Raw genomic sequence first — 13,585 nt, 5'->3', positions numbered from 1 at the left:
CATTAACGCACCAACATTCACGTTTTTTTTCCTTTTCCCTTGCATTGTTTTGGTTTAAACTCTCCTTTTTCCTTACACTCTGGCACATAATCGCTCTTTTCTATCTTTGCCTTAGCACGTTGTTTCTGGCATGGTGTCTTTTTGTCTAAAATAAAACAAAATTTCGTTGTTACATACTATTGCAGTTCTAGCCATTTCAAATTTACAGTTTGGATACAAATTATAAAAACGAGAAAAGATGCATTTTAATCCTCAAAGAAATCAAATCATTTCGAAAAATTTCGCTTGGCTCCATACTGTACCCAAATATTTTCAGCCTGCATGTCAAACTATACAACTGTGTGAATTTCATTGCATGTTTGGTCCAGCACATGCGCCAGAACTATACGTGCAGGAATTATAAGCATGTATTAGTTTTTGAAATGACATTATGTATCTATTTACTTGGTTTACAGGTATGGGAGTTCATAGACATTTCTTACTAGATTACAATTTTAATGGGGGTTTTTGTATCAATTTACGATACGACTCCTCTCCTTAATCCACCTCCCCTAATCCGCAACCACCCTTGACCAATTTCATTTCAGACGCCATAAAAATAATCTAACATTATTTCAAAACAATTGAGTGCAAAATAACTTTGCAAATAACAAGAAGACTGCCAGATAAGTAGTCATCAGCCTAATTAATATGTGCATAATTATGCAGAATCAATTTTTAATCATACGCTCGTATTATATTTTTCATTAAGATTCAGATATTGTTAACTTAATCAAACAGTGTGCCAGAACTATACGTGCAAAATAGATCTAAAACCATGCTTATTTGCATACCTGCAGGTAAATATTTCAAATACTCGTTTATCAGTAAAGTGATATCAATGCTACAATCATTGCCTAACATGCCTAAGAATTAGGAAAACCATTAAACCGCTTCGGCCAAACGTCACGCATTACTGTCTGTTCAATTAGCTTAGATTCATGTATTTTTTTTTTATTTTTGGTCAAAGTCATCAAAGAAAAGTATTAGCTCAGCCTTAGACCTAACGTGATTTATACTTTTCAAATTCCAAGGTTCAATTTGAAACTCAGTTTCTTTTCAATTTTGGTCTTTTCCCGCGATATTTTTATAACAAGCCGTAGAATGTCGGGTACCATAAACTTTTTTGAATCAATCCATTTAGTGCAATGGGGACGATTTGCCATAATAATTAGACGCGCTGAGTATTTATTCGACCATCCGCATCAGAAAATATTGTCCAACAAAATAGCTATAGGCCTATTTTCGTGTTGAAACCCCGCTGTTGAAACAACGTTAAAAAAATATGAAGATGAACTAAGGTTTTCAGAATAGGTTCCAGCTTTTATAAATACTCCTTGCGTATTTATTTATTTATTTATTTATTTATTTATTTATTGTTATGGATGGGTCTGAGAAGGTGTGAGCCTAGGCCTATTATAAAACTGCACATTTATTTTCAATTTGTTATTTCGTTTTGTTTGTTGAATACAAATTATGAGAAGAAGATTTTATTTAAAACAATGACTTAGGTTGCAGAAAACAATTCTTGTAAAGTCACCCTATCTGAAAATGTCAAGCATCCTGATATTCTTGGGAAAGAATGGTGGTATTAAACAAAACTCAATTACATATTGTGTCGATGAAAGCAGTTGAAATAAAAACGAAATCCATAATTTTAATGTCATTGTTTAGGAAAAAATAAAAATAATGCAAGAAATAATGTTTTGCATAAAATGTAATCGCGCACACCTCACGGAGCTTCACCTTAATTTCGTGCAACAAAAACCGGTGGACCATCATATCACCTATAGACCCTATCCAATAACCGGAACGGTGTAACAATTGAAATGACAGGACAGATTGGTGGACAGATTTTTTGCTAAATTCGATAGGGTCTATGCCCTAAGTTGAGAATGGACCGTCCCACTCGATTTGTGAAAAGGTCGGGAACCCTTTTGGTGGACCCCAGTAACTGCCTAAAATGAGGCAAAATTGAAAAGAAATGGGGTTTTAAAATGAACTTTGGAATTTGAAAAGTGTAAATCATGTTGGGTCTAAGGCTGTGTTAACACTTTTCTTTGATGAGTTTGACCACCATTTTTTATCTTTTCAAATATCTTAAAAATACAAGAATCTAAGCTAATTGAACAGACAGTAGTAAAGTATTACATCAGTCATAATCGACAGAGTAAAACGCGTTTGCAATATTATGTGCTGGAATTAAATATTGATTTTCTTAGCTTTGGCTTTGTTTGGTTCAAAGGGTACATATCTGACAGCGACATTAACCATGTTAACGTTTTGTGGGAAAGAAATGAAATTCTATTATTTACGGAAATGTCATAACATTTAAGTGTTTTTGATCATCAAAATAATGCCAAAATTGCTTTAGATTTCAAGTTCCACAAACCTCAGAGCACGACTTGCACACAGAAAAGTTAAACTCCGAGTTTTGGTCAAAGGTCGTTCAAGGTCACTTTGGGTCATTTACAATACGGTATAAACGCTACAAATTAAGTAGCACAGAGTTTGTTCTAACAAATATGCAGTAACATTATCTGGTACACATTAAGCATGTTTTTATAGCGGTCATCTCCGCTCAACGGCTAGGTTGTGTCTTATGAACACTGTCTAAATATTTCAAATTCTCTTTTATCAGTAAAGTGATATCAATGTTACAATCATTGCCTAAGAATTAGGAAAAAACATAAGGTAGCTACAAAACCAGGTATAAACCACACCAAATCTGGCTGTCACGAATGCTATGAAAAGGAAACAGAACTTTCAGACGATGGTGGCCGACATTATTCAATGTGGCAACAGCCGATAGCGTAATGACGGCAACACTGCCTGGACGTTGGACCCAATTATTTTTCCCCGATCCAAGGTGCGTTTTTAGCTCTATTGGCCAAGTTACAGAAAAAAATGCACAAAATATATTTCCCAGTGCAATGTATACACATTCACATGAAAATAAATAATTTTGGATTCAAAATGAATATGAAGAAAAAATGTCTTTGCCGGTACTGGGGATTGAACCCAGACCTGTTGCGTGGCAGGTACCAATGCTAACCAATACACCACGTATCAATGTGTCACGAATGGGAAATATGAGTATATATATCATAACATGTCGTGCGTTATTCATACAAAAAATTTAAAAAACAGTACTTACAATGAGGTTCATTGTCGAACCTCAACGGATTTACACTGGTAAAATATTGCTTGATAATATACATACACTTTTGAAATTATTTAATACATTTTCGTGTTTACGTGTTAAACCAATGACGACATCAAAATTTGGGCAATCTTGTTTCAGAACTTTCAAAATATATCTGGGGTGGTAAAAGTAAAAAACTTACTACTAGATCTCATGGGAAATATTCAAGTATTCTAATACTCATAGGCGCAGTTCGTGCCAATGCAATCTCTGTATAGAGGAAAAACTTCACATCTTATACAGTAATAGACACGATTCAGAAGTCCCAATCAATAGGCGCAATGAGCTTGTATCTAAATGCCGTCATGGTAACCATCGACGCAAACCACCCGACCGAAACAACTACTTTCGTACATTATGGAACATATTTGGTTGTTTTTTTCTTCTGTCTTAGTACGTTCTTGCATCAGGTCATTTTTGCCTAATAAAATGCTACGTTGTCATCTGTTCTTATTTCTTACACACGCACCCCCAAACACATCTTTTCTCGTTAATATTATTGTCCAGTACAGTGAACTCTTTACTTTGAGGGGTCCTCACATTAAAAAGTTAAAATTTGCCAAATAACACCCTCCCTAAACATAGAGACGCTTTGGATTGAATAAGAAATTTGAATTTCAAAAGGTTCGTTTAATTTTAGAATTTTAGCATGGCACTTAGTATAGCAAATCACTCACACTGTTATTATTCCGAAACACATTGTATTTAATCATAGCGCTCTTTTGATGAAATGATATTTTCAAAATTATATTTTGGGTACTTTTGATCATGCATATCATCAACGCTTAGGCATATTTATATGATTTTCAATTTTCCTTCTATGGCTGGTTTTCAACGCATTGTTTTAGTTCAAGAGATCCTACTTTCACTTAGGTCAAACTATTTTGAGTTTTTGATCATTTGGCATCTAAATCATATAGTTTCACCTGATATTGGTGCCATTTAACTGTGAGAGTTCTGAATATGAGAAAATCCCACCCGAAATTAGCCATTTCCCCATTGAAACCCGTGTAATACATAATTAGTGGTATTTAACCACAAGCATTGTCCAAATAGAAAAATAGAAAATAGATTTATTAGCATTTCTTTGCCATAAAATGTTAAGTTTTTACTGTCAGATATATCCCCCTTTATTGTTGAGCCGAACAATTACGGCAAAGCAAAGAAAATTGGAATTTACTACATGTACCAGCGCATATGTCGCCAATATGTACCACTCCTTCGGTCATGTTATGGTACGACCCTTTGTTGTGCAGATCACCGTTCCGCACGCCGTGTACGTACTGTGTGTTATGAACATCGTGTATGCGTTCGACTAATAATTCCATCGTAATAATAAAACCCCGGTTCCATCGTTTTATTCAAAATCTCGGATTTTGACAAACCAGCACCCAGAGTCTTGATTTTTGCAGGGTATATTGGTTTAATAAAGTACAATATAATCGTGTAAAAATGAATTTAAAAAAATCAGTGAGGGCGTCATCCTCAGCAAATGTTATAATATGGCTTTAAGATCTGGGTTGACACTCCTACCTATAACCTATAACTTGTCATGACGTACTCAATGATACTTTGGATAATTCAGTTCGCTACATAAAAATATAAAAGGAATTTGTTCATATTGAATGAACACTTTTTGCCAACTAGTAGTTATAGTTGGAGGTGTTTCATCATGCGCGGACCTCTACTTATTCGTCCTCTTTTGACTATTTAGGGGGGCTTAATAAAGAGTCGTCAACATTTAATTGTTTCATACACTCAAAAAGAATACATCAATGAGTTAATCACCTTCTTCGGGCTCGGCAGATTCAGATTCGTCTTCTTGTTCTTCCTTAGTTTCCTTGGATGAGGTTAGTTTTTCCTGGCCTGCAAATAATTCCATCAAGTGTCATTGTTACATGTATTCAAAGAACAAAAATATTCATATCGAGCCCTCAACCAAGCACAATCTAACCAGTCAGCGAAACTTTGCAACGTTCATTTTCCTTTAGTCATTACAACAGACTCGATATTTATTAAAGCCACAACGTGTGATTTTCTCCATAGCGTCGCCTTCAGTATTTCGTGAATTTATACGCAGAACATTAACTGGGAGCTACCTTTGCGCCAATCCGTCAGCACTGTCTAGTTATAGCTCATTACCGCAAATGCTGTGATTAACATATTTTTACGACCAATTTCACTCCGGTCACCGAGATATTCGTGACCCTCGCTTCCAAAGAGAATTGGAGCCACCTAAACTTAAGTGGAACATTATACTTCAACATTAAAGGGCACACCGACATCGCCCGGTTAATAATTACCCTATACAGCAAGAGACACTGAAATGAATACACGGAATCGATACACGTGGATGTGCTATGCACGATTGATATTCAGACGATAAATCTTTGGATACCGGGTTTGAAAATGATGAATATCTCCCGTAAATGATTTCGTATAAAGAAACCAGATGCGGTTCCTTGCACTTGAATATATATTTTAAACAGATATGATAGTCGTTAGTTTGCGCCTCTTGCCCTAACACTAACCCTAAACCCTAACCCTAAACCATAACCATAACCATAACCCTATAACCCCTAACCCTAACCATAAGACCATTACCCTAAGACCCTAACCCTGACAATAATGAACCTTGCCTCGGACTATGCGGTTAGTGATATATTGCGGCCCATTATGGTTGCAGAAAGAAATTAAGCATGCGGGACAGGGATATGGTAATACTTCCGATTTTAGATGCAGGAGGAAAACCGGAGCACCTGAAGGACGAGCATGGATCGGCAACCAATCTCACATGTGGCATCGCGGGGAATTGAACCCCGGCCACAGTGGTGAGAAGTAAGTGAGAAGACCACTACACCACCCCCCCCCCCCCCTCCCCATCAGGTGTAGTCTATCAATGTCTATTATATATCGACCCGTAGACGATCCTACGTCATTGGGGGTAGTTTCAAATGGCGTGTCTTAAAATATTGTGTATGCTCAAAAACTCTATATTTAAATTAAAAACAAAAACTAAATAATGATAAACGATAGATATTTTTAATTAAATAAATAAGTTCTGGTACAGATCCAATAGAAATGAAAGTACTCACTAGATATTTTCAGTTCCTATCAGGAACCTTGTTCAATCTGCAATGACTGTAGTGTTTCTAGATGTCGGCAGTCCTTGGTGGCTGTGATGGTGTTGCCACATTTGCAGGTTGTCGTTTTGAGATGATCTGATCATAGATTCTGTCCAGATCATCTCAAAACCAGATCATCTCAAACGGCAACCTACAAATGTGGTAACACCGTCACAGCCACCAAGGACTGCAGACATCTAGAAACACTACAGTCATTGCAGAGTGAACAAAGTTCCTGATACGAACTGAAATATATCTAGTGAGTACTATTGGATCTGGACCAGAATTATTTATTTAATTTGACTTTGAACGATCCTGATGAATCTCATCAATAATGATAGTTATTGTTTGGTTTTACTCTCCTCTGTCATGTGGCAGGGAGTAGGTAGGTCCAATCGTAGTCGATTCTGTCGGTCGGACATCCGGGCTATCTCTATCTCGGCCCAAGTGCATGTCGATAAGGAGGCTACATAGGATGTTGCAACATTCAATTTCGCCTCGACCATGGAATTTAATTTTAACAGTAAATCGGTAAATCAAGTATTGAAGACCGGTAACTGACTATCCTCTATCACATGATCACAAAACATTGAACATTGGATATCTTTCCTCTGAATATTTGAAATCGAAATTTCACTGACTATTTACAATCAATGACAAAATCATCAATAAAAAATCGAATCACGGACTTGTTTTCACTAATTATTGTAGCACTACTGACAAACACCAGTGAGAGACAGACCGTATTTTTATGAGATGTGATACTAAACCATAATACCCCCTGTCTTATTGCACAAACAAGATGTTTCCACTTCGAATATGGTCTGTCCTGCAGTCTCGGTTTCGTCTCTGTGCTTTTAGAGCAATACCATACAAAATACTCAAAGCTACCACCTTCCTCTTCATCACTTCACAAATATAACTGAATATAGCTGTGGTCTATAGATGTGGTCTATGACCACGAACATAGCCGTGTTGTGACCGTGTAATGATCTTTGACCCCAAATAAAAAAAAATACCACGTGTACATTGGGTAGAACCAATTCAATTGGGAATATACCGTCACTGTGATATGTTTTTAATGGCTGATAATTTTTTTTTTTTGAAGGTATTGGGTTTTATACCGGAAGAGATACTGGTTAATAACAATGCATTTGTGCAATGCATTTGTGCAAGTTGCGTCACTGGCCTACATAATTTGTGGGAGAAGTGGCATTTTGAGTTGAAATCACGTTTTGATCCCTGTGACCCTTACGTGACCTTTGATTTCGGGTAATGAATAAAAACCGCAGAGCAACACGATGGTAAGATGTTGCGACGTCGATGCCCAAAATTGCTAGCGAAGACAAAACCAGTGATATGGCTAAAATATAATTATTAATTCATCGGCGTACTGCGTCTTGAAATTGCAAGCCGCAGGAGAGTCATCGACATGCTCCGAGACGACGTTGACCTTGTCGGGAGATTGAGCACCGGATCCTGAGAGCACGGATAATAGAAACCTCGACTGATCCATGATCGGTAAAAGAGAACTTCCTATAAATGTATGTAGGGAGGGTCTTCTGCGAAAAAACCATAAGTTAAATCTTTCATTTTATATTCTCAACACCAACGTGTTGTGCACTCGGGTAAGGCGCTTCACCCCGCTTGCATAATCCCGTCTAGGTGTAATGTGGGATAAGCGTTAAGCGTTGAGAAAAATTGCGCTACACGGCCGACAGGTCACGCCCTTATTAAAGTGAAATGTTTCTGTTGTATCTCAGTGGCAACGGAACTATTGTTGAAGTGTGCTATGTGGCAATCAAGCCTAAAGCCTTGTACGAAGTCTAATTTCAATAGTATTATGTATTCTAAATTTTGAAAAATACAGGTTTCATTCTTATAATCATTTAATTAAAAAATACACACAAAAAGTGAAAATTACGGTTATGCTTAGTTTTTGAATTTTGAATGCTACACGCTTGTCAGAAAACATGCCGAAAATGCATGTCTGTGGCTCTTTTCCCTCTAGAAATTGGTAAAGTATTCCAGTTTTTCTGTTATCTCCAGCTAGTGCTATATGCATGATTAGGATTGAAGTATATTTCATGTAGCAGAACTTGATAATACTTTTAATTCAAAAAATTAGTACTGTATTTTTCTGGAATGTTCGCTTTATTTGATTTACCTATGGGCATCACGTCCACAGGTTCACCTGATGAGTCTCCTTGACTTTCAACAAACATGAATCAAAAATAGTTTAATGTAATAATTTTATTCTGTTCTTTTTTCTTTCTCGTTAATATACAGGGTGTCCCAGATAAATTACCGAGCGAAAGAATTTGGACGTAAGTCGAGAAATAGACATCAGAATCCAGAAATCTAAAATCATCGAGTAGCCCATCTCATGCGGCATCTTATATGCTAATTTTATTGGAATCGGTTTGCTGATTGCGAAGAAATGAGCGATTACATAACACATGCGGAGATTCACTTCATTCCAAGTTTGAAAGGAAAATCATTCAACACAATGCACACTAGTGGTTAATTGCTTCATATTTTGTTCGGTGAAATCCTTTTCATTCTTTTTAAACAATCTGTTTCTTGCAAAACATTTAATTAGGTTGTGTTCAAATTTGAAAATCTGCACGATATTGAAAATAACAGCTTGCACGAAAAGTTATTACATAAAGAATTCAAGCTCACACACATTAATGTTTTTGGAATATTTCCAGGAAATGTAATGCAAAGTTTTAATCCTTTAAAACTTCAAAACTAATAATGCATGGTATCAAAAATCACACGTAAAGCTGTAAGCACTTGTTCATTGTCATTCTTGGCTGAAATGTTCTTTGGAAAGTTAAAATATAACACATTTGTACAATCTAAAGAATTAAAGTTGGAAAGCTTCCAATTGAAGAAATCATAGTTTTCTCGGACAAACTGTTATTCATCTACCGTGAAAGCATGAATAATATAACACCGTCGAATTATAAAATAGATAATGTGGACTAGTTTTAATGAGATACACAAACTTTAGAAAGCGGTGAGTGAGTATGAAAAAAGCGCCTGTTGATCAAACTTGGAATGAACTTCATTGATGTGCGCATTATGTAATCGTTAATTTCTTCTCAACCAGTCATCCGAATCAAATAAAATTTTTGTACGTGATGCACAATAAAATGGGCTATACGCTACATTTTAATTTTTTTTGATTCTGATGTCTATTTCTCGACTTACGTTCAATCTTATTCACTCGGGATTTTTTTTTCTGGGACACTCTGTAAATAAAATGTGTCTGTTTTATTGATCGTGGTTTAAGTTATAACAGTCAAATAGTTCTTTTGATATTGTTATTAATTGATACACATCCTCAAGAACCTTATTACTTTATAATAATTTGTGAAGAAAATAGTTTTGACTTATAAATTTCAACATTACAGAGGCAATGTTAACTTATGTTATATAAGTAATGTTCTGTTGCTGGTATCGCCATTTTCTATCTTGAAAAACAAGAGAAATGCTAGCGGATATGTAAAGAAAATCGGGAATTAAACCTACTAATGATATAATAGTTTTATTAACAACAAATTGCTTTCTAGGTTGGTTCTATTACCTTCTCCACAATCTCCAGGATAAGCTTCAACTTCACAAAGCTGTAAATAATTTTTGCCGGGTAAATTGACACTAAGATATCGGCCTTTCATGTTGCATGTAACCTCCAAAACAGAGCTTCCATCGATGTCACTTGCTTTGATCACTCCGCATTCAGGATTCTTTCTTGCTGCTCCCTTTTTATTTGGACCTAAGCGAACAACTGCATTTGCAAGGCGTTCCTCTGTGATACAAAGTTGAAGACAAGCATACAATAATTGTAGTGATTTATGTCCAAAAGTGAGAAATAAGTTAATAATAATATAACTGATATCATATAAATATGATAATTATGAAAATGGTATTATTGATATCTATAACACGTGATAACTACAATCTAAAGAATTCTAACGTTAATATTTTCCATTAAAATTCACATAAAAGTGATTTGACTTACTACAACAATCCTTTCTGTTGTAAATGACTACTTTGCCAACACAAACTTTTTTACTGATGTCAACAACCCACCAAGCTCCTTTGTTGTTTTCTGTCGATTAAATAACAATATAAAGCAATTATTCGTTTATGATATATGGTATGGTATTACGCTCTGAACAGGCCCCTTTAAGATGAAGCAAAACGCTGTTTTGACAGCTTTAGCTCCCAAATGACTGAATTTTCTGTCCCTGAAATGATCAGTTTGTCATACTGCTAAAGGAAAAATGTGAGTCTAAATGGAGAATCAGTAACATCATATAATGAAAGTGACAATGGTCTCTGACAATTGACAACTACTCTGTTGTATTGAAATTTAGCATCGATGTCAATGTGCACTCCCAGGTACTTTGCTGAAATTACCTCTTGTGAATGACCAACTCGAACTCGGGACCTCTCGTACTGCAGAAATCCGATGCCCTATCAAATGCGCTAACATGGCTGCCAATTGACCTATTTGTTTGCGGTGGCTATAGCTAAATGGTAATCTTACAAGAGATGCACACTTCCATTAAATAATGCCTTTCATATTTACTCTTCGACTTTTTTTTTACAATATTCACATTCCCATTATTTGAGTAGGTCATGCACTATTACATTACCCTGTATCATAACAATTCGGTGATATGCACGGCATACTTTTATTAAGCAAAACATTTGATTATCGGCATTTATCGCCTCTTGCGTAATTTAGAACTTACGTGTATGCGAGCATGACATTTGGTTCCAATTGCCGGCCGTATTTCCGTCGATAGCTTTCTTTGCGTCCCCTTTGGGATACGTACTGCTTTGCCAGACCTTCTTATCATTCAATGGGATTTTATCCTCTATAAGCAAATCACATAGTGTACGTTATTTAAAAAAAAAATGTAGAAATATGTGAGATCTTCTCTATTCTGACCTTCACTCTTTACTTGGCCAATTTTCATAACCGTACCATACCGCCACTTTTTAAAACAACATTAGCCAACAAGGACCAGTCTGTGTCTACTCCAATGCAGTACGAGCGTATCATTGATCTGTCGGTATATCGCGACCCGCCAGTAACGGTCTTGATTGTTATAGTGTGTCACATGAAAGAAGACTCATAAAGATTCAGTATTCAAAAGGTAAGCATTTCCGACCTAATAGAGTTTGTTGCTTGTGAGATATATTTGATTTTTACGGTTGAAAGATATTGTTCCTAAATCCATCAAATTGCCCGCACCTTATGGGCTGTCGGTACATTAAGAAAAAGTATGTCATATTGTATCAAAAATCTATTTGACATTTGTTTTTGGTAACGAGGAGTATTAAATATTACGGTGATACTTTCTTAAGGTGGTACGAAAGGCAAAATCAAGTTGCTCTGATTGAGATTAAAATAGACTTTTTGCAGAGAGATATGCAAAATAATCTTAATTCTCAAATTTGAGCCAAATCGGACAAACGGTTTTTGAGATATTGCTGTTGAAAGATTCTTGTATATATTGAATATATTGATGAAGTTAATGAGAAAATTGGCAAAATGTGCTCATTAATATTATATTTGCCAATATTTTCCCAATATTTTATGAATAAACCTTCATACTACTTTTACCTTTAAATTTTGACCTGAAACTTTTGCCAATGTGTCTCTATGACCTAAACCTTTAACATGTGATTTTCCCATCTAATTTGCATATTTGCATAATTAATTAGCCTTAAGTATAATGCTAATTAATTATGCAAATATGCAAATTAGATGGGCGGGAAAATCACATGTTAATGTTTTAGGCCATAGAAACACATTGGCAAAGTTTCATGTCAAAATCATATAAAATAAAAGTAGTATGAAGGTTTATTCATAAGATATTGGTATAATATTGGCAAACATGATATTCATGAGCACATTATGCCAATTTTCCTCATTAACTTCATCAATATATTGGCAAAAAACAATAGAATACAAAGAAACTAAAAACATGTATACCGTATGTCCGATTTCATTCAAACAAAAACTATTTTGCTCAGTGTATTTAGCTTAACTTATTCAATCTATTCAAATGGTTCTAAATTCAGTTTCTGTTTTCCAGAAACATCGTTTCGAACCCCCTTAAAATTAATCGTCTACGTACCGTAGCATCCACGTATTCCGTCCTTATTAACGCCACACCGTTTCGATTTGCCACATTTGAACTTATCGTCACAAACCCGTTTATTACGTCCATCACAAGAACATTTTTTGGAACAACCATCATTAATCCAAATGTCACCTTGCTATATAATGAAAATAATGTTAAAGAAACTTGTAGTAACCAACCAATTATTTGCTGTGTATTTCCTTATTTATTCATTTATTTGAGTCGAGGGCAGCTGCAGTGTAGGAAGGTCATATTTAGGCATTGGGCGTATATAGAAATCGTGTTTATCGTATAGGGCCTACCCAGTGACATTTTGTTGGATGCACCACTATTTCTTTATAGGCCTATATAGAATGAAAAATACTATGTACTCCAAGATGTGATTTAAAAATATGTTGATTGAAAAACATATGAAAATAATTGTTGTAAAGGCTAAAAATACATAAAATTGGAAAAAAAATATATTGGATCGCTTATGCCTCTCGAACTGTTCCGTTTTTGGTAGAGTTCTCTTTATAAAAGAAACGCCGCAATGCATGTACGATACGCGATGCAGTTCTCGTGCATATAAATATCACTGCAAAATATTTCATATAATTATATGAAAATAATATTGCACTGTTTGATATAAATTCATACAAATTAATTTAGTTTTACCAGCTTGGTAAGGTGCAAGAATACACTGGGTAGTTGGGAAGATGACCCCATCGCAATAATTCTTCTTCTCATCATTTCGCCATTTTTATTATCACAGACGACATGACCTTAAGCGGTCATCTAATAGTCTCTCTTACCAGTCGTTTTTGTTATACTATCTAACAAGTAGTTTTAAGTACATGCTTTACACTTTTATTTAAGCCATAAGGGGATGTCATTTTCTTCAGAAGTGGGTGGGTCATGAATATGTCGAAGACTGGGGTCAATTTTTATGACCCCCTTATCGCGGGTTAAATTTTTACGACCCCCCCCCTATATCGGTCGAACATTTCTATGACACCCCCCCTCCTTCCGCCTACACAGACTCAAGACAAATTATTCATTGCCGG

At 35.5% G+C, this 13,585-nt stretch overlaps 1 protein-coding gene across 1 annotated transcript in view; it reads right to left on the bottom strand.

Annotated features, from left to right (window-relative positions):
• Positions 1-17: 17 nt before the first annotated feature.
• LOC140154679 (uncharacterized) overlaps positions 18-13,585 on the bottom strand; it is a 14,402-nt gene continuing 834 nt past the window's right edge. Inside the window, exons 2-7 of the mRNA XM_072177246.1 lie at positions 12,534-12,675; positions 11,139-11,264; positions 10,400-10,489; positions 9,965-10,186; positions 5,033-5,110; positions 18-145 (exon numbers count right to left, since the gene is read on the bottom strand). Coding sequence (XP_072033347.1) covers positions 18-145; positions 5,033-5,110; positions 9,965-10,186; positions 10,400-10,489; positions 11,139-11,264; positions 12,534-12,675 — 786 coding nt within the window. The remainder of the gene's footprint in view (positions 146-5,032; positions 5,111-9,964; positions 10,187-10,399; positions 10,490-11,138; positions 11,265-12,533; positions 12,676-13,585) is intronic.

Source organism: Amphiura filiformis, chromosome 6 (genome assembly GCF_039555335.1).
Source record: "Amphiura filiformis chromosome 6, Afil_fr2py, whole genome shotgun sequence".
Lineage (NCBI taxonomy): Eukaryota > Metazoa > Echinodermata > Ophiuroidea > Amphilepidida > Amphiuridae > Amphiura > Amphiura filiformis.
This window is presented reverse-complemented; position numbering and strand designations above follow the sequence as displayed.